Here is a 22,853-nt window from a genome sequence, read left to right on the forward strand (position 1 = left end):
GCCTAAACCGTACATGTAACATGGAGGACATGGTCGAATTTCTAAGACAAAAAGCACGAATTATAAAAACGCTGGCTAATGCACAAACCGTGCCAGAGCCATAAAAAAAAAAGTAGAGGTAAAATTGTCAGTGACATAGACTTGACACGTCCAAGTCGTAGTAAATAATTGTAGATACTATAAATTTAGATCATTCATCATTGATCATACTTAAAGCGAATAAAACAATTTCAGTTTAGTGAAAAAACTAGATTTGTAATTATGGCAGTAAATAAACATCAATTGTTTCGTACCTGATTCTTGTTGTTACCAGTGTGTGTATTGTAAAAAAATGTTTTATGAGGGACTGACATGAATAAAATAACAAGCGTGGAAGGTTCAAGGTTTTAATATACCTGAATCTATTGAAAGCAGATCAAATTTACTTTATCTAAATGCTATTTCAACATGTATTTCCCCATAGGATGGCCGAAAGTTCTAAGGAGTGTGGATGTAGATTTTCAGGCTTTTAAACAAGTTGTGTCCAATCGGGATAAAATCTTATTTGCTTCACTAAGTGATGATGCTTTTGTGGTGTGGTTTTGTAAAGTACGTAGAAGTTTTGTTTTTAGTTATGATACGTTTGACATACATAACAAAAGTATTTTAATAACAGAGAAATGTTTGCAGCCCAGTGTCTCTATAGTATATCATAAACGAAATTCTGAATCTATACAAAGACTTGGAATAAATGTTGGAATTGAATGGAAGCCCGATTCATCTATGATATGCATATCGGTATGAAATTATTTCTTTTGAAATCTACTATTATGCTACTAAATTGTTACATACTAACATAGGTACTATCTGGATGTTTATAATATTATTTTTTTATATTTTTGCAGACATCAGAAGGTCATTTGATTTTATATAATGTCGAGGTACAAGGCGACCAACCTGCATATCAACAGTTTGATCCACCTACTGCAAGTTTGCGAAGAGATTCTGCTGAATTATTTGTTAAAGAAGTCATACCATCTCTAAAAATAACATTGGTAAATATTTTTATCGTATTAATGAAGACTGATATTTGTGTTTAATAATACAATTTCACAAATTCACTTGATATTATTATTGGCATTCATCATTTATTAAAACTTTTGTTTATTAAGTGCTTAAGCTTACAATGTTGTTGATTAATCATAATTATTCTCACAAGATATGAATCTTTCACCATTTGATAGTCGTGAAACACCATAATTTATTAAATAGGAAAATAATAATAAATGTATATTATTATAGTTTAAAGAAGTTTTAATATGGGATGGTCAAATTACACGTATGTGCTGCATATCAGGAACTGAGATACTTGTGTGTACAACACGAGCTCACTTATTGAGGTATCGTTGGGATGGCTCACAAAATAGAGATTACTGTCTGGACTTAGGGAGAATACCATTCTCTATAAACCAGCAAGTATCAAAAGGTAAGTAAGTTAAAGTAGGTATAGGCAATCTTAGCATAACATTTGTAAATTTAAACATTTTGCCAGATGACCAATCAGTGATTTAAGGATATTGAAGACAGCTGAAATTGATAGTCATATTTAAGAGGATGCTAGGCCCAGGTTATGTGTTGAATTGTGCTAAATATTTATTCAAAATTTCCAGCTGAACCAATTTTAGAAGATAATACACATGTTAATGATATTGAGTATTCACCTTTAGTCTGTGGATTTGGTATAACTTTGAATGATGGTCGTGCTGCATATCTGACTGCACCAAATTTAAAATTTGACCCCAATGTAAGTAAAATTTACAGGTTTATGTTTAATAAGCATATTCGGTTATTTTTCACATTAGTTTTATATTTATGTCACCCTAAGGTGTGTTTTGAATCATGTCTGTACTGTGAGCAAATATAAATTAGTGCTTAAGGCAAACATTGTCAGGAAATCGGCATGTCTTTAACCCAAAAAAACAATGACATGTGCCAGATAGAGATGATCTGATCTAGGCTGATCACTTCTTATACAACTACGTCTATTAAATAAAAATCATGCAATTTGCCACAAGAACCATATACATGGGTTGTTATTATTAATAAAAGAGGACAGAGTATATTACTGTTTTGTTTATTATTATTTATTTGAAGCTGTAAATTGTAAAGTTATTTAAACTAAATCTAAGGCACACTGCCTTAGAATGAAGAACCTTCAGTTTTTGGTTTTTAATTATCTATTTAAAATTAAACTATTAAAGGTTTAAGGCCAGTTGAAAAGTTGGAGAAATTTAAACACGGATGTCAGTCTTGAAGTTCACCTTTAAGCCAAATTATATTTAATTGGCTTTCACTGTGAAAATGAATTCATTATTTACATAACCTAATAAAGCTGTAATTAAATTTTTTATCAGATAAATTTGGAGACTGATCTAAGGGTGAGAGGTTAAACAAATATTTTGTTGCCAGTTAAGGTAGATATCACTTGCTAGATGTTTTATTAAATTATTATTTATAGATAGGAATAGTCACACACGGCTAGGAATATATTATGTGAGAAGAATATGTAATTGGCCACTATTTGTGTTTGTAGAAAGGCATCCTATTTCATAATATATTTTTTTTATTTCTAGGCAGTTCAAGGTATTTGGGCGCAAGGCATCGATGACTCTACCTGCGCAAGAGTTAATCATAAATTCAGACTAATTGCTATTGGAAGAAGAAAGTATGCATTTATATATTTCTTTTTTCTTTAATTGCATTTTAATCAAGCCTTTTTAAGCTAATAAACAGTTTTGATTAATTTCAAGTTTCACAAAGTCCACTCACTAGTACTAAAGAACTATCTGATAAACCTAACTACTACACTTATAATTACTAAAACCACGCTAGCTCAAAAGCCTGGATCCTTTTGATTCTACGCATTAGCCCCGTGGTGTCGAGGAACTGGGCGGCCTCGACATTCACGTATTATATACTTCTCCGTTGGTGGGCTTGAACATGTCTGAAATTCTTCTTTTTTTTTGAAAGGAATCTCGCCGTTGGCCTTTAGGGCCTTTACAGCTCAGCTCGGGCTGTTTTGGCGAGCGTAGCTCGGCCTGAATGGGCGTTTTTCCCACGGCTAGCGCAAGGGCGTCTCCTGTGAGACTCGGACCTCGGCTTGGGCCGTCGCGGGCCGGTCGATCGCCTGAAGGGCAGGACGGAAGCTCACTGGAGTGAGCGAAGTACGCAGGTCCTCGCCTTCCCCGGTGAAGGCGGTTTTTTACCCTAATCTGGATTATTATTATTATTGGCCGCGCGGGCGGCTTTTAATTTATTGTTAGCTACGGTAATTGGATCACCCGGATCCGTTAGTGTGTGTCGGGGCCTCCTACGAGCCTTTTTTGTTGGGAAGGTGTAGTAATTGATGCTTTTACGCACCGACGGGTTGGGATGGTGTTCAGCCTTGTCGAAGTGGCGTGTGGACGCCAACTTCATCCTTTGGGCTATGGTAGGGAGCTCCAGGTCGTGGTGGAGATCGACGTTTCTCACGTAGAAGGGTGCGCCGGTCGCGTCTGAAGCACCTGTAGCCGCTGGATATGGGAGGGGCACAATGCGCAAAGACTACGCTAGCGTATGCACGGTCGGAAGAAATTCTTCATTGGCGCTTTCTGTATTTGTCTAATCTATTGAAAGCCCCTTTCCCTTTTTGCATTTCACGTGCAGAGTGCGCTTCGCCACAATGTACATTGTACACATTTCGGCTTTCCTTCCGCCGGTTTCAAGCAGTCGCTGTGGAGTTTTGCAATGCATTTAACGCATATGTAGGCTCTTTAGCACAATATCGCTGTGTATTTCCTTATGTCTTGGCTTGTATGTTGTACATATCGTTGATATTTTCTATAATTTTATACACCGAACTAAAAATCCGAGAATATAATCTCGGGTTTTTAACTCATGGAAAATAGAATTGCAGATTTGGTGCAGTTTTTAGGTAATAAACCTAGGGTTTGTTTTGTTTGATTTCATATTTCTGATATCAGCTGCCGAGTTGCGGCATTAATTTTATTACCGTTTAACATTTTTAGGAAAAATGTGCCATTTGCCTGTGCTTTGGAAATCATGTAGGCCTTGATAATTAAAGACGTCGTCTAATATGGAATATAGTCTCAGACTTTTTATTAGATTTAGTAACTTTAGGTGAATTTTCCTCAGCTGTACTGGTTTAGCTTCCTTCCTTCCTTTTTTTGTTTCTACTTTTAACCTTTATCCATTCTGTTTGTCGTGAGAATTCTTCTACGTCTGTGCTATAAAAAACAGACTTTGGGGCGTAGGTAAGGGGTTTGATATGTTGCTGGCTCTCCTTAAAACTTTCTAATTTGCTTCGGAGAAGCTTACACATAACATATTGTTCATGGTTTTTCTATTTTACAATTACTCTATATGCAAAATATAAATATAATCTTTTAATTTTACCTTATTGTCTTTTACGGAAATGTAACATGAATAGCTATCATGATAATCGTCCATAAAGTGTGGTAAAGTGGTAATTAAGTCTCTTCAGAAGCATCTTGGGTCGAGAATTTTGCCCCATGATTATTTCTATTTGTTTGATTCCCTCGCTTTGGATTAAAGATGCCTACATATTACAATCTTTTATAATTTTTTATCAAAACCACTCTGCAAAATTGTTTTTACTTTTGAATTCCGTGAACACTAGAAAAAAGTTGTAGACAGATATTAGCCCATTACTTTTACCTGCTCAACGTACTGTTATTGAAATTTTTTTAGGCTTGAGCGTTTTAACCCATAATAATAGAAGTAAATTAGTTCACAGGTGGATGTTTTCACAATAGATGAAATAACGGGTGGGCTGGAACTGTCTCACACTATGGTGCTCAGTTCTAAGGACTTTCCGGGCGACCCGGGGCCTGTCAAATGTATGAGGTAAATTTATATTAGATTTATCTCTATATATATTATTTTTTTTAGATAAAGATCATTCCGAGTGTATTTCAGTTATAATTTTTAATAATTTTGCGTTATTATAAAATTTAGTGTGAAGTGAGTCATTATTTTATATGCAAATCCAGGAGAATGCAAGAATACTTCTTATATGCTATGTCAATAGATGGACAGGCGACGGCCGTGCCGTGGCAGTGAGTTGGGAAGGCGGTGGAATATCAGTGTGGAGTACATTTGGGGCCCTTCTCATGTGTTCCCTGGCTTGGGATTATGGCCTGAACCAGGATCTCAGCAAGCATAACCCCCTAGTCATCTCCAGTATGGTATGTAACTTTTTTTAAATTAAGAATCACCCGATATTAAGTAATACCGCCGCTCTTGGACACTCACGTAGCCAGAAGACTCGCATGTGCGTTGCCGGCCTTTTAAGAATTGGTACTCTCTTGTCGTGCCGGTTCCACAAACTGGTGGTCGTTTTTCTCGCGGATAACGCGTCTTGGAGTTAAATTGGACTAGATTAAATCCATGAGATTAGACTCCACTAAGCAGAACTTCGAATCAGACAAAAGTTTGTTCTGATACTCATCGGCAACTGCCCGAAAAATACCTGCCCGGCCTATGTTGTAGAAATGTTGCTAGGTTGCAACATAACATTGATATGCAGAAGAAACAGGATAGTACACAGCCTTGTGGGCGTTTGTTGGAACATGTTCTCTGTTATTCCTATCAGCGCGAAAGCCGGAAAACCAATTGCACTATTTGTCGTAGAGCCCAAGGCTGGGAGCTTCGAAAGAAGTACTCTGTTCCACGCCCGATCGAAGCCTTTTGATTCGGATGTGAGGTCAACAGAAGGTCCAACGAAGAAGGTTTATGACCATACATCTGGTATTCGCGTAATAAGCAAGGATCGTTTGTTTCAAGTAGTATTCCAAAGCATAGCCAAGCCATTCGGCGTGATGGGGTTTAAAATCACCAAGTAACACAAATCCCGCGTCGGAACCTTTTCGAGGAGTGAATCTGTAGCCGTTTGGATTTGCTCGAGAAGTCGGTCAGTTTCGTGGAGAGGGAGGAAGTATCGATGTATAACCAACTTACTAATATTTGAACTTGGAGTCTTAGAGCGGAGATTGCTGACTTACCATTTGTCTGAAGTGGCCATCCCCACCCCCATCGCCCATTGGTGATTGGCCTGACCTTTTTCATATATATATATATATACTTTCGTCTTTACAGGAATGGGCAACGGAAGGCTATCAACTATGGATGGTCAAGGAGGAAGAATCAAAGTCCAATCTCATACAAATGGATTTCGTCAAGAGTCCCCTCACGGTTAATCCTTGTATGGTAAGATATAAGTTATGTGATTGATTATATGATTGTTTACCTGATTATAGGCCTGTAATGGAATTCTTTTTGATTTTAGAGTAACCAGAGGCACCTTTACTTGCAAGCGGACGATAAACTGTACATAAACCTGGAGGACAATCTCACTAGACGCACCAAACTATCGATAATCGACTCCTCGGACGCCTATCACGAGAGCGGACAGGAGCAGACTGACGGGGAGACAGAGAACAGCGCCAAGTACAAAGAATTTGTGGATGACAACGAATGTCGGAAACAATGGATCGTTCTACAATTGCCGGCGACGTATATCGCTAGCAATTGGCCGTTGCGAGTGAGTGCTTCATATTGTTACAATAAACCTCTGATATAGACTGATTCCACTTTAAAAAGGTTTCTTAACTCCGCCTCGTATATATAGCTATCTGTAATGTGTAAAGGTTCCTACACAGTTAATGACTACCTAGAACACAAAAACGCGTGGACATAGTTATAATTTGTTTTGTTATCTTTGAAGTGTTGTGAATATGTGTGTAATGGTGAATGTGGTAAATCACAGAACAGATTTTTTTTTACTTATGTAACTTTAATGACGTTGTGGTTTATGACATTTTCCTTTGAAAAATTGTAATGGAGAGGGAAGGTAAATCTTGCTGAGTTTCTTGCCCGTTCTTTTCAGAACGAGGCATCCTGGTAGGTTTGCGAACGGATGGCGTAGTCTTGCTCTTTCGCGAATTTTGTAAACGTTTTTGACATTCATATGCCCTAAGACGCATCTAAACTGAATAAAAGTATATTGAGAGAGTCCTCTGTCACCCGACCGACGTCTTTCAGTACAGTGCTCTCGACGAGGAGGGCGAGACCGTGTGCGTGGCGGGGCGCACGGGGCTGGCGCACTACAGCCGCACCGCTCGCAGGTGGAAGCTCTTCGGCAACGAGGCGCAGGAGAAGGACTTCGTCGTCACCGGGGGCATGTTGTGCTGGCGGCACTGTATTGTCGTGGGTCAGTCGCCGCTCGCTTTGAGAGTATCCGAATAAACTTTTTAAAGACCAATAATTAAAATACTAAAGATAGAATTGCATTAATTTATCTTTGTAAAAAAAACACGTGTTTTGTCCGAGTAACCCTGTCTTCCTGTCCCAAGGTTGCTACAGCATCCTGGACGGTCACGACGAGATCCGTTTCTACCCTCGCGACGCGAAACTCGACAATCGCTTCGCTAAGATCGTGCGAGTTCAGTCTCAAGTGTTCGTTCTGGACGTGCTCCACGATCAGCTCGTGGTCTTCGGAGCGGATGCGCTGGTCACCATCTATGAGCTCAGCTTGGATAATGGTAGGTTCTAGGAGCGCTGTGTCGCATTTGGTACATTTACGTTATGTACTTATTTTAGGCTCCAGTTAGCCTTTGATTTCGATGTTATTGTAGTTATCGTGATAAATCCGCAGCCGGTGCTATAGAATTGCGGTGCGTACAAGCAGTGGACATATCCGCCTTGTCCCATCCCGCGTGCGTCGTGTCGGCGTCCCTTTGCCGACTGCAGGACCCCTTGCCCATGGCGCATCTCAACCGCAACGCCAAGTCGGAGATGCAGGCGCCGGATTCGCTGGTGAGAGTAGATCAGATCGTTAATAATAAAATACCATATGCGTATATTTATAATATTTGATTTGCTTCTTTCAGGTGATCAATGCGAGTGGAAAGCTGATGATGGTTCAACGAGAAGAATACGACGTCGACGAGGATAATAATCCCGTAAGTTTTATATGAATATTTTTGTTTTCTTGAAATTTCTCAATAAGAAAATCAAATATCTAATATATAAAATTCTCGTGTCACAATGTTTGTTCCCATACTCCTCCGAAACAGCTCGACCGATTCTTATGAAATTTGTTATGCATATATTTAAGTCTGAGAATCGGCTACTATCTATCTTCGAAACCCCTCAGTGATAAGGGGTGTCCACTGTCCACCCCAAAAAAATTTTTATTAGTTTTTATTTAAAAAAAAAAAATTGTTTTATTTTTTTATGATACAGCATACGTTTAAGTTACATCTACCCTCTTCGATCAACCCCTATTTTTTATTTGTTAGTTAAGAAGTTATAACTTAAACTCTGAGGTTAATATAGAGAAATATCACAGAAAAACCTAAAAAGTTTTCATTCCGGAAATCTGAACAGTCTCTGGGGTAGCATAGCAAAATGTTCCATATTGGCATGTACTAAAAAGATAGGCTAAGTATGAAGAGAAATGAAGTTCGCGGGGGCAGCTAGTATTCTATATATCTCGAACCAAGTATTGATTTTCACGTTTATTTGTTTCTTTAGCCGTTTATTGATTTAACCATCTTTTTAGGTCATTAAATCCTAAAAAATCAATTCATAATGTTACGCCAATTACATGTACAAGTACAAAAAGTATTTATCGAAAATTGAAACCAATTAAAATTTTCTTTAATCATGCTTTACAGCGATTGTTTACACTTGTATAATTTTACGTTATTAGGTTACACGTTCGTTTTAATTGCGAAAATTAAAGTGGTAATAAATTAAGCGTTTGGTATTTCGGCTTATGCAACATCGCCTCATACCAAAGTAAATAGACACGAATTGTTAGAATACTTTATTCACTTAATCAGAAAATAAATAAGATACACTTCATTGCTCAGGATGTAACTTTGATCAGCTTAACTTCTATGACCTATGTGTATTTTTGCAAGCGAATCTCATGCAAGAACACACTAGAGCCGTGAGTAACGGAAAGGTTACCTATACACGGAGAAGTCTTACGTAGGATAGAATCTAACCCTATATGGTGTTTAATGCCTCGTTCTTATCGTGAGACTCTGGCCGTGGGTGAGAGGGCCGGCCACCCACCTCTGAGCGACGTGTCCGTTCCTCCCGTACGATGTACCAGAGACGGAAACCACTGGCGCTTGGGCCGAGTGGATCAGTGGAAAATAATCCAAAATTTGTGCCGGGGCAATCGGCGCTGGAGCTAACGGGGCGAGCGGAGCTGTCAGACCGTAAGAGGGCAGGAGTGGACCGTGAGCGGGAAGCGGTCCGTGGTTGAGAAGGGGCGCCGCCGGGGCGAGAATCGGGCCGTGGTCGAAAATTGGGCCGTGGTCCAAAATTGGTGTTTCATAGACTTGCGCTACGGGAGCGACCTCCTGGACTTGCTCGATCACTGGGGCCGGTTCGACAATAGCGGGAGCCTGAATGATCGCCGGGGCGGCTACGGCTACCGAATTAATGTTGGGTCCGGATTTCCTGACCACGGCGTTGAAGCCCCTCAGAGCGTCGGCCGTGTACTCCACGGTACGTACGTTTCCATCGGGTTCCACGAGAGAGTACGCTCCGCGAACCTGGTCGCCGTTACGTGCTTCCCATTGCGCTTTGTTGTCGCCGGTCGATGGATCGTTGACAGCGTAATTGAAGCTGTAGTTGGGGTTTGGCTGGAAAAAATTTCATTTGAGTATAGTCAATTCGAATTGGTTAGTAGTGTGGTTATGAAAATTACTACTCACAATGCTCTCTACAGAGTGAACGGGAATCAGACCCAGTCCATGTGGGTTGGCGAATGCCGCTGCAACGATCGCCAAAAAGCAGGATACCTGCACATAAAGTATAAATTAAAACCAACATAGGACTTTCCATTGCAAGAGTTTCCAGACATAATGGAAGGAAATTTACCGCCAAATACGAGTTCATGGTGCTGACAATGTGTCCCAATGAGCAAACGAAGTGCACTGTGCCTTTGTCAACAAAATCGTGCTTATTTATACTACCGCTAATTAAGTAGCCCGGTTTTGTCAAACCTTTCCGGATCGATTGTCTTCACTTTTTCACCAGTCCGACAGCTCTGTTTCGCTTCTAATGTACATAACTTGTTCGTGTGTCCTAGAAAAGTGTGTATATAGGCATACTAGTATTTTATTTTTTGCATTTTGTTGTAATTCGTAGTTTTGAATATTCATGTAAACGATCCTGAAACGGAAATCGCTGGTAGGCACAACTATGTAGATACTAAAATAAATGTTATTTTAGTAAAATCTATTTAAAGCTTGCGTAGACCATATTTCATTTATTATTGTTTCTTTAGTAAAAGATTAAGTGAATATATTGTTACATATATAGCGTTTATTATGTTATATATCTAAGAGATAAACCTACTTGCCGATAAACGCTTGTCATCTTTTAAACACTATTTAAAATATTCATTTAGCGAGAGGTGTTTAAGTAAATATCAGAATTGAAAGCTGTTCCTAAATCTGACCACTGTTTATGATTATATGTCTTGTTAAAATAAGAACATTGATCACTTGTAAATGATCTAATGTATAGTGGCTAGGACAATTATTATACATAATTATATTTATTTACACTTTATTACCTTATAAATAAACATACATATAAAAAAAAACAAAAAAGCAGGTTACATAATTTGTAAGGCAACGGGCGGCCTTATCGCTAACAAGCGATTTCCTACAGTAGGTAAAGTACAAGATGTGCATTATTAACAAAAATAAACCTCAAAATAATACATAACTATAACTAAAAAAAAGTAAAATCTAGAGAAAAAATAAAAATATGTATGAACAAAAATTTAAAAGCCAATCAAAAGGTTAACTGATTCACAAGTAACTAGGAGTTTTAGGATTAAAAAGAAATATTAGGTAATGTGAAAATAATTGTGTTAGTTAATTAAGGCCCACGACAGTCTAACTATTTAGTCAGATTGCATCGGTAAGGGGGCAAGAAATCTAATTATGGCTGTTAGCTCATATAACCTATGATATAAAAATGTTTGGAGATATTGTTTCTCTCTTATAGATCAACAAAAATCGATACAAAGAGTCGATGCCAATTAAGTATAATTACTACATATAATGTTATTGTACGGTTCGTGGGTCATCGGGGTGCTTTAAATAATAGAGGATTTTATTTTTACTCCATATTGACCGCACGAGTACAACAATAAAATATAAGCGAAATAATGAAATGTTAATTGCTATGTAACAGTTGAAGTTGAAGATACTCTCGAGGCGATTACTGCGACGATTTAGGAAATCGCCATGCTTATAAAACTAAAAAAGCCTGAGTGTGCAAAATATATATATAACTGGCTCGTCAAGGCTGTACGCCTTGACGAGCCAGTTATATATATATTATATAGTTTTTAAGCGTGAATTATTATAAAGCTTTTATAATTTTTATTCTTTGGACTTTTAGCAGAAAACTTTTAAAATACTTTGTGGCTTTTTTGACTTCTTCAGTAACGATATGCAAAGCATTTTAAAAGGTTTTCTTCCATTTCCGAGCAGGTTGATGAATGGCGAATTGGCGTATCTGATAATTATCATTAAATATATAGGTTAATTGTCATTTGCTACGGACCTATCTCTGACTCTACTCTTGTAATATTCTTTGTATTCATTGCTAGATTATCGGATTTTCAAGGGTATAATAAAACAATGCTGTCATTTGTATTTCTTTATTTCACTTTGTTGCTAATTAATTTCTTCGAAAAGCATTACTGTATTTCTCTGTAAATATTTTTGGTAATACTTGAATATTTATATTTAATTTTATCGGTGTGATTTCTTTATTAACAACGTTTTGCCGAACAATGAAATGGGTCCAGTAACCACCTTGTGGAGGTGCCCATTAATATATTTACGTGCTATTAGGGTGGCCTGAACGTCCTTAGGTGCGCCATGAAAAGGTCGCCAACCACCATAGGTCCCCGTGATAGGGTCCCAAGGGTGGCTCCCTCTTTCGAAAACTACCTTTGAAACACCAATAGGTAATGCCGCTGCACCTAATCCATACGCTGAAGGGACTTCGATATTATGGCCTATCTCTTGACGAATCTCGACATGAGGTTGTAGATGAACTTTTTGTGGTATTCCTATATGAGCTGGTGGAGGTGGAGGCAATGGAATGGGTATGGGCAATGGATGAACTGTTTGTTCGGTAACATGAGACACTACTGGATTGAGAATTAGCGGAACATTTTGAACAATTTTTGTCGGATGTACGCTGTTTCCTATCTTCTTTACAACCGCGGTGAAACCCTTCACGTCGTTAGCGTTATATTCCACAATTCTGATCGATCCGTCTGGCTCTTGGAGTGAGTAAGCGCCGTTGACTTCGGGGCCGTTTCTGGTCTCCCAGTGAGCTTTTTTATCGTTTGTATGAGGGTCGTAGACTGCGTAGTTAAAGGCGTATTGGGGATGGTGCTGTAATAACAAAAAACTATGAAAATTCAATAAATAGCTAAGAAAATAAATACTTCTATCTTTTTCTATTATGTATTTTTACTCGGTAAACGCTAGGTTAAGGCACGCATATTTTTGCGTCAGTTTTATTGCGTTGCAGTTAAATAATGTGATTTCTACGTCCATTGAATAATCCAGCAACCAAAGCGGCTCCAAGACAAACCGATATTTACATTCTTGAAAAATGTCCTGCACTCTTATTACATGCCCATGGTTCTACTTACAGCATTCTCGATTGTGGTGATTGGCAAAATTGCATGAGTTGCTAGAGGACTACAAATAGTAGTCCCTATAAACTTTACTAGTAAAACGCTTTGAATCTGAAAATAAATATTTGTTAAATATTTTACGCTGGTATAAGAACATCCCATGAAGGCTTCAAACAAAAAACTGATTAATTACCAAAAGCAGCCGACACATATTGCTCGCTGGTCGCTGCGAATTGTTAAATGTTTCATTATCTGGTTGTAGGCTTTTTATAAACACAAATACAGCACGCCGAATGTTATGTGTGATGCAGTGGTACTGGTTTTGAACATATATGGTTACGTGCAAGTCTTTCATATTCATCCCCGATGTAATATTCAGATGAAAAAACATATATTACTACCATTTTTATATAATCTGTTTATTTTACGAATATAGTGGATAAATAAAACGACTCGTAACTACCACATCACGTGGTTAGTGTTTTATTCATGCTATCTTGACTGACATAATGCCATACATTAGAAATATAAATATCTTACACTAAGCTTTTTTTTAAAGCGAGAAAAGAATCTCGCAAACAAGGACGACTTAAAACGAAGGTTTGCCAGTTAATGGTAAGCGGCGTTTAAAACGTTATTCAGTTCCGCATTCCCATCACTAGTGGTAGCTTAGTGGAGAGGAATACAAATAGTTTGAACCGAGGGAGTCGTATCCTCCGAGAGGACCGTACGGTATCGGTTCAGGAATGGGAATTCGCTGTCGAGGCAAGTACGGGGCCGGGTGCAAGGAAGGCAGAGGTATCGGTAAAGGCAATGGCGCTGGCAGAGGTGCAGGCAGAATGGGCGCGGGGGCTGGGTAGATCGGTGCCGGTACCACACGTGGAATCGGAAGGACCTCTTTCACGACAGCTGGGATTGCTGATTTGTATATTGAGGCAGAAGAATACGCTCCGGGACTGTAGGGCTTGCTGTAGTATGGAGCGCTCGATAGACCGCCAAGGCCGGCCACCGGGCCTACAGTAAGGGGAGCCGCCGCGTAGCCTAAGGTCGGAATGGGTGCTTTGTAGATCGGTTTTGATTCTGGGTGAAGGTTAGGTCCGATTCGTTTAACGACCGCATTAAAACCAGATTTGTCGTCCGCTCGGTATTCCACTACTCGTATGCTGCCATCTGGCTCCACCAACGAATATGCACCTGAATCAGAACAATCAAGTGTTATTTCCTAATTATTAATTATATCAAAGTAATGGCATTATCGGAAATTAAGATTACCGGTTACTACGTCGCCATCACGTTTTTCCCATTGCGCTTTGTTGTCACCGGTGTGAGGATCTCTTACGGCGTACTCGAATGCATAACTTGGGTAGGCCTGAAACGCGCATTAATTAAACAAGGGCTACTCAAACTTATTATAAATTTACTAATAAATCCTTTACATAGTAATCCGCAGAAGCATGCCCTGGTGCGTAAACTAATCCTTCTAGCCCATTAGCTCTCGCCGGCCCGGATAGCGCCAGGAGGCACGATATCTGCAATATTATAGAGATTTAAAACTCGTTAAAAAGAATGAGTTTTTGGAGGGCAAAACACTGACCGCAAGAATGTACTTCATGATTACCGAGTACTGGTCACTTGGCGTCAAAAACGTACTGGTTTCGGAAAGAGCAACGATGCCCATTTATAGGCTTGCTAGACCTTCATAAACTTACGTCTGCCGGATGTCGAATGTTTCATGCATGCCGTTGGCTGCAACAACAATCGCTGGGGGTTGCATCAGGCATCCTCATTTTCATAGAACCTTCAGTCGGTGAAAACGCTCATTCGAATAAATGATCCGGACGAATTGGGCGCTATTTTAAACAACTAGGCTCGATGCCGCCGTAATGCTAATTATAACATTTTTGCACATAATTAGACTGATGTTATAACATATTTTCCTTATGATTAAATCAATAGATATGGGTTATGAGTCTATGAAGCGTGACGGCGTTGATGCAATGTTTGCAAACGAATATGCCTTGCTCTAATTACTATTATTCATAGAAGTTTGCCGACTTCTGTACCGAAGACGTTGAACTGACTGAACGAAGTATGCGCACGCGACGGATGCGTCGGTCGGTCAATAACATAATAGTGACTTCACTGTCTTATGTAATTTGTGTAATATTATTCAATGTTCCGTTAATACGGCTTACTTATTAGTGAACTTAGAATATATTATATATTTTCACTATTATTGAATGCGTAAAGAATTTAATTATTAAATGTAACATAGTCCAGAATGTAATTGCACAACTAATTATCGTCTTTAATCATGCATAAATAGTCAATTATAAATGCAATATCGCCGATTCGTACACGCGTTGTATTTAGAAGAAATCTTGTAAGATTCCTCAATTATTGGTTAAATACTGAATCCATCAACAACTACTAAAGTTTTCTGATTGAAAAATAATGTCAATCCCACGATCCACAAATTGGGCCTTTTCTGGTCGGACAAAACCTTCAGTCGGTTGACAAAATCTAAATACTTTGCAGGCGTACAGCTGCCTCCCAGCTACAGTTTTAGCGTCGTGTGTTGAGAGCGTATGGTCTTCTGGCAAGAGTAATGGTGCGCAGACGCAATTATCTCGTGCTCTGTGGCTGTGGTGCGGCGCACTCGGGGCACGTGTGTGGTTACCTTTATTACCAAGAGAGGCCACAAGGAGACAGGACCCGTCGAGACATACTTTTATGGCGAAGAGGATCATGCTGCCGTTTCATTTGAATATTTATCCATTGAGTAAGTGCAACATTAAAAAAGTGCATGCGTACAAAACACTTTATTAACGATTAAAGCTATGTATTATTATAAACTTATACTTATTTTACAGAATTTAAAATTATTCCGACGTTTCGCGTGCTTTAGCTTCAATCCGTTTACAACGTGTTTTCTTTAAATGTGTAAAAGTTATGTTAATAAAAAACAAAGGAAGATATGTTAGGAATTTAATGAATTTAATCGTCTAATGTAATCGCTCTCTCCCTTTTCTTCGACAAAAACGCTGCACATCTTCGTGACGTTTTTTAAAAATTTTAACCTCATGCGCCTAAAAAAGTTTCACTTCAAAAATATAATTATCTATGATTGTAAAATAAATGTTTCTTTTCAGCGATACTTTTCGACGATGCAATCTTGTTGGGTGCCGAAAACGACACCACCCTGTACGCTTCAGACTCGAACTCCGTGTTCTCGTTGCCTTTCTGTGTCATCAATAGAACGGTAAGTCAAAGTGTGTAGAATCTTCCGACACGTGGGAGTGATATTGTACCAAACTGTATAATCCTCTCTTTAGGTTTAAACTAAAACTTACACCGAACTTGGCGTTCATATTTAAACATCATTTCCAGAGTCAAGTGTACCTGCACCAAATACTCCGGCAGCTACTCCGCCGCAACCTCGGTTACCACGCCTGGGAGATTGCGCGCTCTTGCTCTCAGTTGCCCTATTTCCCGCATTCCTTAGAGTTGTTATTGCACGAGGTAAGCTTTTGACGCCACAGAGTTGTTTATCTAAACTATCTAATATGTAAAAGTCTCTCTTATACATTTTTATGCATATTCAGTAAGTCTGAGAATCGGCTACTCGGCTCACTCCACAAAAAATATTGTTTTTATTTTTTTATGATACAGCATACAAAAATACATACAACCCTTAATTGTCACCGCTCTACGATCGACCTCTATTTTTTAGTATAGTAGATAGTTATTTTTATTGAACTAAAATTTTGATTTAGAAATAGATGAGGTGTTTGTTTGTTTACTGATAATATAATAGTCACAAAGATGTAGTGGTGGTAGTGAGTGGTAATAAAGTTTTGAGTGACACTGGTGTTTTAGGTTCTGGAGGAAGAAGCGACCAGCAAAGAGCCGATTCCCGACGCCCAGCTTCCCAGCGTCATCGAGTTCGTTCATGAATTTCCCGTTTATCTTCAGGTAACATTTTCTGACTCACAAATTATAACCTCTTAAAGTTGATGAATGAATATCTGGTTTAATGTATTCGATTGTAATGCTAGACGATAGTGCAATGTGCAAGGAAGACCGAGATAGCGCTTTGGGCGTACCTCTTCTCGGCGGCCGGAAAACCCAAGGAGCTCTTCCAGGAATGTCTGCAAAGGAAAATGCTGGATACGGCCGCTTCCTACTTAATTATATTACAGGTAACATTACGGCTTCAGTTTGTAATCAGAACAGTACATAAAAATTAGACATAGAAATGTGTCCGCATAAAGACACACTTGTTGAAATCAATTCTGTTTATCCTCGATTGGAAATAATTTAAAGTATAATATTTTCAGCGAATACCGGTACGTTTATTATATATTATTATTTAATCATAACACGATGATTTTACATAATATGATATGGGTTCATTCAAGCTGCGCTCGAACAGGCATCTCCCGGACGGGACTGCCAAAAGCACCAAGTATAATAAAAATAAGCTAAATCTCACTCAACATCAGGAAGTGAAACTTCTTCGGCAAACTAATTTTTAAGTAACTTTAACTTTTTACTTTATTTCCGAGACTTAAACGATCAAAAAAGGAAGATATGTTAGGTATTTAATGAATTTAATTGTCATTAAAATATTAAGTTTCATTAATATATTACAAATTATAAATTAAATTTATTTCTTCGGTAATAAAACCATGTGGCATTTTAATTTACAATTCCTCATTTGAGATTTCAATAAATTATTTTGCATAAAATATAAAATAGTAATATTTCATAAATTCGACTTTACGAAATTTTAACTTTAAAAATAGAATTTCTGTCAGGTTATTCGCCTTTCTCACTCTCTCTCGATCGGTCTCCAGCGCTCTCTTCCTTTTCTTCGACATGAACGCTGCACGTCTTCGGGACGTTTCATCTGTAAAAATTATACCCTCATTCGCCTAAAGAAGTTTCACTTCAAAAATACACGCTCATGAACCATTCCTGTAATAGAATCTGGAGAGTTCGGCTGTGAGCAGGCAGCTCGCCACCCAGCTCTTGGACACGGCTCTACAAAACGAGCGATGGGACCTCGCGAGGGACCTGGTGCGCTTTCTGAGAGCTATAGGTAGAGACAATTATTTCATTTGTTCAGGGTAACTACCCGACTGCAAAATGTGTGAAATTTTCTTGGGTGTCACTTTCAGACCCGAACGACGTCGATTCCCCTCGAAACTCTGTGAACGTGCAAACGAAGTACGGCCAAGTGGTGCAGTCACAAACGGTCAGCCCCAACGCCGAAGACTTGTCCGTCATATTGGGAACTATGCAGGTACAGTGGCACACAAAGTTCCATGATTCAACATTTGATATGTATGCATGGAGAAAACAATGTTTTTTTTTTTAAATTATATTTGATTTCTGATAGCATCCGGCAGACAAAAAACTAAAATCTTTAGTAAATAAAATGTTGACATTATAAGGACCTTATATTATTGTCTTCAAGGCTCATATCTATTATTTTGTTTAAGATTATCAAATTTTTTATAACCTTTTCTTAAATCAGGGCCTGAAAGAGATCGCTTATATATAGGGTGTCTCAGTAAGAGTGCACTTTTTCATTTTTAAATAAAAACAAGTATTTTATGACAGAGTTCTGATATTTTTATTGTATTGTAAAGAAGACATGTTCCGATTAAGTATGGAATAAAATATCCAGCAAATGACCTCCACGGCTATGATGACAGGCCATTACACTTTTCATGAAATTTTCCATGATTTTTGCACAGAGATGTGGCTGTATCTCACCGATGACGCGTTGGATTTCCGATTGGAGCTCAGGAATGGTTTCGGGTTTATTTGCATATAACTTTAGATTTCACAAAACCCCAAAGATAAAATTACACGGCGTTAAATTGCACGATCTTGGTGGCTAGTTGACATCAAAATTTCGTGAGATAATGTGTTCTGTTCATCGGAGAAAAAGACTTTTTTCGAAAAATTGGCATCGACTTCCCTTTTCTCCATTACTCATTGAGCAAATTGCCGGTACTTTCCTTGGTCAGCTGGTTTGAGCTCCTGAGTTAACTGAATCTTGTACGCATGAAGGTGGAGGTCTTTAGTCAAAATTTGCTGCGTCGAATTGATGTTTTCGGGTATTCGGCGACACTCTCGTTTACAGCAGCAATGTTTTCATGGGACCGACCGGTACATTGACGCAAAGGATTGTTATAATCCATAATTGACCCAGTTTCTTCAAATTTTTTGGCCATTCTTCGATTGGTTGACACATTAGGTGCACTTTCTCGGCTGAAAATTTGGTAAAGTTTGCGAGCGTTTTCAGCGTTACTTTTGTGATGAGTTTTCACAATTATAACGAGTTGTTCTTTCAAAAAGTGCTCCATTTTTAATAATCGGAACAAACAGAGGTGACACCTGTCAAATTTCAGAGTTGCCACTTGCAGGAAAACAAAAATATTACAATTTTAAAAAGTGCACTCTTACTGAGACACCCTATATTTATGTCTGTGTTTCATTCGTATTGTTCAATTGTGAGCACGAATAATCAAATAAATTCCGTTTAGATCAGTTTCTTTGAGTCGCGTGAGATAATATTTCTTGTCATCGACATGGACCCTCAGATATCGGGTGGTCGCGGGCGCAGCTTCAGCACGACCGCAGCCCCCCGCGAGCCCTCGCCGACGGGACACGCTCCGCCCCCCGCCCCGCCCCCTGCCAGACGAACGGCCGCGGCCGCCGTCAAGAGGAAGAAGTCCGTGCCCGCGAGGGCAGACCGGTACGCTTTGCCGCCCGTTGCGTTTTATAGACCGTTATCGTCCGATTTAACCTTTCGCTAATACTATACATTTACCATTTATGATTTACCTGTTTCAGAGAATCGTGCAACGGCACGGCCGAGGAGTTCTTCATAGACATGATGATACAGAGACACGCGCGACATCTGCTGTCGACCGCGAGACTCGTGTCGTTGGGGAAGCTGGCGGCCGCTCTCGACCTGCATCTGGTGGCCTGGCTGGCCGGAGAGAGGGAGAGGGCCGCCCGAGTCGACGACGCCGTGCTCTGTCTCAAGCGAGTCCATCGGGACTTCGACTGGCCGTACCCGACGCCCACCGAGGACCAGTACGCGCAGAGGAAGACCAGCGTCGCTCCGAGTGAGTTTGAGATTATCGGGAAGCGAATGGAAAATGTCGTGTGTGTACGGTGAACGGTAATATTGTCGCAGGTACCTTCAGCCTGTCGGCCGACTGCGGCAGCCAGTGCGGCGACAGTGGCTACATGAGCCTGTCTCTGAAAGCCGCGTTACCTCTGGCCGGGGCCGTGGCCTGTCGCTCCCCGGGACCCGTCAGGTGCGTAATCGGTTTGAAAGTGGAGAGGGGAGAGTGCTAGAGCTCAAAGTGATCTGTCACAGTTCGGCGGGCGAAGGCAGCGTGGCGGAGGGCGGGGGCGTGGCGTGGGGCGACGCGGAGGGCGAGGAGCGGCGCTACGCCGCCCTGATGGAGCGGCTGCACCAACACCAGGCCGACCGCGGAGACCACACCGCCCACGTGCGCCTGCGCTACTTCCTGCAGCTCGCGACGGAGGCCAGCTGCGTGGAATGGGCGCTCGTGGTCGCCGTCGCGCTGCGCGACGCCTTGGCCGTCCTGCGCTGCACCAACGCCGCGCGGGCGCCCGACGTCAGCCTGTCGGCCGCCAAGCGCCTGCGCGACGCCCTGCGGGACCTGCTCGCCTGGTCCGACGAGGAGTGGTATGTCCGACACACACAGCTGAGCTGCGGAGGAGCACCTGTCTCTCCTCCCTGTATTCCAATGTCAAAACGTGAACTTATTTCCAGCGTCGGCTACAAACCGTTCATGCTGGCGATCGGCAACCAAATACCGTTTCTGACGTCCATCATCAACGCCCGCGAACGACGCACGTCGACGGTGAAGCCGCGCGTGCGCACGCCGAGCACGGGCTCGCTCAACTCGGAGCCTAAGCAGACGCAGGAACCGAAGCTGCCGCCCCCTCAGAAGGCCCAAGAGGTCTCCAAACAGGCCGTCAGGAAGGACTCCCCTCCGACGATCCCCGAACCCGTCGCGGTCGACGCGCCGTCGAGACTGCCGGCCGAGCAAGGAGATGCTTCCTCCGGCTGTGCTCTTATGTGAAGGGAATCGAAAAAACAACATTCGTGTCTTAGATTGTAAATTATTTATTATTATTTATCACGAATTCGGTATTTCTCCACCGTTCATGTTTTATGTAATTCACGTGTACTTAAGTTCGAGTCGATAAATATTGTACTTTATTAAATTCAACTAAAGAGGAGTACATTAATCGATTAAATAATCATACGTCTTCCCGGCGATGATGACTGTTCGGGCTGCTGCCAAAACACTTTAATGATATTTAAATAAAAGATTGCTTTGCTCTTAAAAACTAATTTAATGAGTGATCGCGTTGATGGTTGATGATACACTGATGTTATAGAAAAGCGTCGCGCGCAGGCGGCGATCTAACTATATGTACTTATGCTATTTTACAAGGTGTTCGGTTACTTTCCGAACATGCTCCCGGGCGGGAGAAAAAAAAACAAAATGCTTAAAATTATACATAATAATCATAGAAAAAAATTTACTGATAAAAAAATAATAAAAAAATGAGTGTTTATGTTACACGACACTATCTTCGATTATCGAGAATGCCTTTCGCGCACTAACACTTTCACTTTCATTGTGAACCACTGATTGTATTTCACTATTATCACTGCGTTGCGCGCCCGGTGAGAGCACCAGACGTCGCCGACGCCGACATGCTCTGTATTTGTTTATTAAAATCGTTTGTTGCCTTATCGAGAGAGTTTAACCGACTACTTATAATGTTATACTGCCTTTCCATCGATGCTTCTGTTCTTTTTAGCAAGTTAAATTCTGTCTCTACTATAGAAGTTTGGTTACGCCATAGATTTACCATGTGTTGTTGATTATTTCTAATCAGTTCAATGTTCTCAGAGTATTTATCTGCAAAATGCTGATCTAGCACACCAAACAATGTGTTCTCAAGGTAGCCTACGCCGTTGATAAGACCGCGACGCTGTCTGGAGTGCTCGGTAAGATGCTGTGTCAGTAAAAGTTGATTGTTGTGTTGTAATTCTGAGTAGTCGTCATTCATTTGTAGTAAAATCATATGGCATTGTTGATTATTCTCGATGTTAGTACATAGTTTGTTCAAGTGATTTGATAATTTTTTGTATGCTAGTTTACCTTGCCAGTACGGGGCCATATTGTGGTACACAACTAAGGGTTATTTGTCTCTGATAAGCTCGAAGGACCAAAAATGTTCGGGCTGCTGCCAAAACACTTTAATGATATTTAAATAAAAGATTGCTTTGCTCTTAAAAACTAATTTAATGAGTGATCGCGTTGATGGTTGATGATACACTGATGTTATAGAAAAGCGTCGCGCGCAGGCGGCGATCTAACTATATGTACTTATGCTATTTTACAAGGTGTTCGGTTACTTTCCGAACAATGACGTAATAATTTATTTACAAATTAACTGAAATAAAAGACATTTATATATGAATTAATATTCGTGCATTTTAATGTATTATTCTGATGACCGTTTTTAAATGAATTAATAAATAATGTTAAAACCAATTTTATAGTGAAACTTTTACAAATCCCATAGCGGTAGTTATTTTAGCAGATAGTTAGGTTTTAGTTAAAGTGTAAAATAGCAATATAACAGTTTGCTCATTGCGTGTGGTTGATATTGTTTTGTGTTAATTTATGCTCAATGGGAAATCTCATTATAGTAAATGTGAACAGCCATTTTTCTTTACTATACCGCCATCGTGGTGCCAATATTGAAACAGTTCTCGATCGTATCAATTTGTACAAAAAATATATATTATTTAAAATATCGTATAGAACTCTTAATATTATCATAGTCTGTATTTGGACAATTGTACATTCCACTCCTAATTAATGATATTATGTAATTTTATAATGATAACTAACATAAAAATAAGTTCATATCGTGTGGTTGTAATACGTCCACTAACTGTTACTATTTATGATAACTGCACTCATTAACTTTCCGAATAAACCTTGGACATGTC

General features: G+C 39.8%; 4 protein-coding genes across 4 annotated transcripts; 1 reads left to right on the forward strand and 3 right to left on the reverse strand.

Moving 5' to 3' along the window:
• Window positions 1-110: 110 nt before the first annotated feature.
• On the forward strand, window positions 111-21,099 carry LOC125059183 (guanine nucleotide exchange factor subunit Rich). Its single transcript, XM_047663482.1, has 26 exons — window positions 111-588; window positions 670-777; window positions 885-1,034; window positions 1,282-1,465; window positions 1,650-1,783; window positions 2,613-2,704; window positions 4,789-4,905; window positions 5,090-5,246; window positions 6,157-6,267; window positions 6,347-6,601; window positions 7,102-7,270; window positions 7,413-7,601; window positions 7,715-7,875; window positions 7,950-8,021; window positions 15,296-15,539; window positions 15,910-16,019; window positions 16,148-16,279; window positions 16,637-16,732; window positions 16,816-16,959; window positions 17,747-17,861; window positions 17,941-18,065; window positions 19,375-19,529; window positions 19,628-19,905; window positions 19,977-20,100; window positions 20,163-20,498; window positions 20,586-21,099. Exons 1-26 carry the CDS (start codon window positions 448-450, stop codon window positions 20,896-20,898), a joined length of 4,212 nt encoding a protein of 1,403 aa, XP_047519438.1. The 5' UTR covers window positions 111-447; the 3' UTR covers window positions 20,899-21,099.
• LOC125059226 (cuticle protein 18.6-like) lies at window positions 8,878-10,076 on the reverse strand. Its single transcript, XM_047663546.1, has 3 exons — window positions 9,961-10,076; window positions 9,795-9,881; window positions 8,878-9,722 (listed from the first exon to the last, which is right to left on the reverse strand). Exons 1-3 carry the CDS (start codon window positions 9,976-9,978, stop codon window positions 9,087-9,089), a joined length of 741 nt encoding a protein of 246 aa, XP_047519502.1. The 5' UTR covers window positions 9,979-10,076; the 3' UTR covers window positions 8,878-9,086.
• Window positions 11,748-13,148, reverse strand: LOC125059208 (pupal cuticle protein Edg-84A-like). Its single transcript, XM_047663523.1, has 3 exons — window positions 12,951-13,148; window positions 12,773-12,868; window positions 11,748-12,509 (listed from the first exon to the last, which is right to left on the reverse strand). Exons 1-3 carry the CDS (start codon window positions 13,146-13,148, stop codon window positions 11,856-11,858), a joined length of 948 nt encoding a protein of 315 aa, XP_047519479.1. The 3' UTR covers window positions 11,748-11,855.
• LOC125059218 (cuticle protein 19.8-like) lies at window positions 13,214-14,492 on the reverse strand. The gene is made up of 4 exons (XM_047663532.1): window positions 14,352-14,492; window positions 14,194-14,286; window positions 14,030-14,126; window positions 13,214-13,951 (listed from the first exon to the last, which is right to left on the reverse strand). Exons 1-4 carry the CDS (start codon window positions 14,433-14,435, stop codon window positions 13,416-13,418), a joined length of 810 nt encoding a protein of 269 aa, XP_047519488.1. The 5' UTR covers window positions 14,436-14,492; the 3' UTR covers window positions 13,214-13,415.
• Window positions 21,100-22,853: the final 1,754 nt, after the last annotated feature.

Source organism: Pieris napi, chromosome 2, assembly GCF_905475465.1.
Source record: "Pieris napi chromosome 2, ilPieNapi1.2, whole genome shotgun sequence".
In the NCBI taxonomy this organism is placed as follows: Eukaryota; Metazoa; Arthropoda; class Insecta; order Lepidoptera; family Pieridae; genus Pieris; species Pieris napi.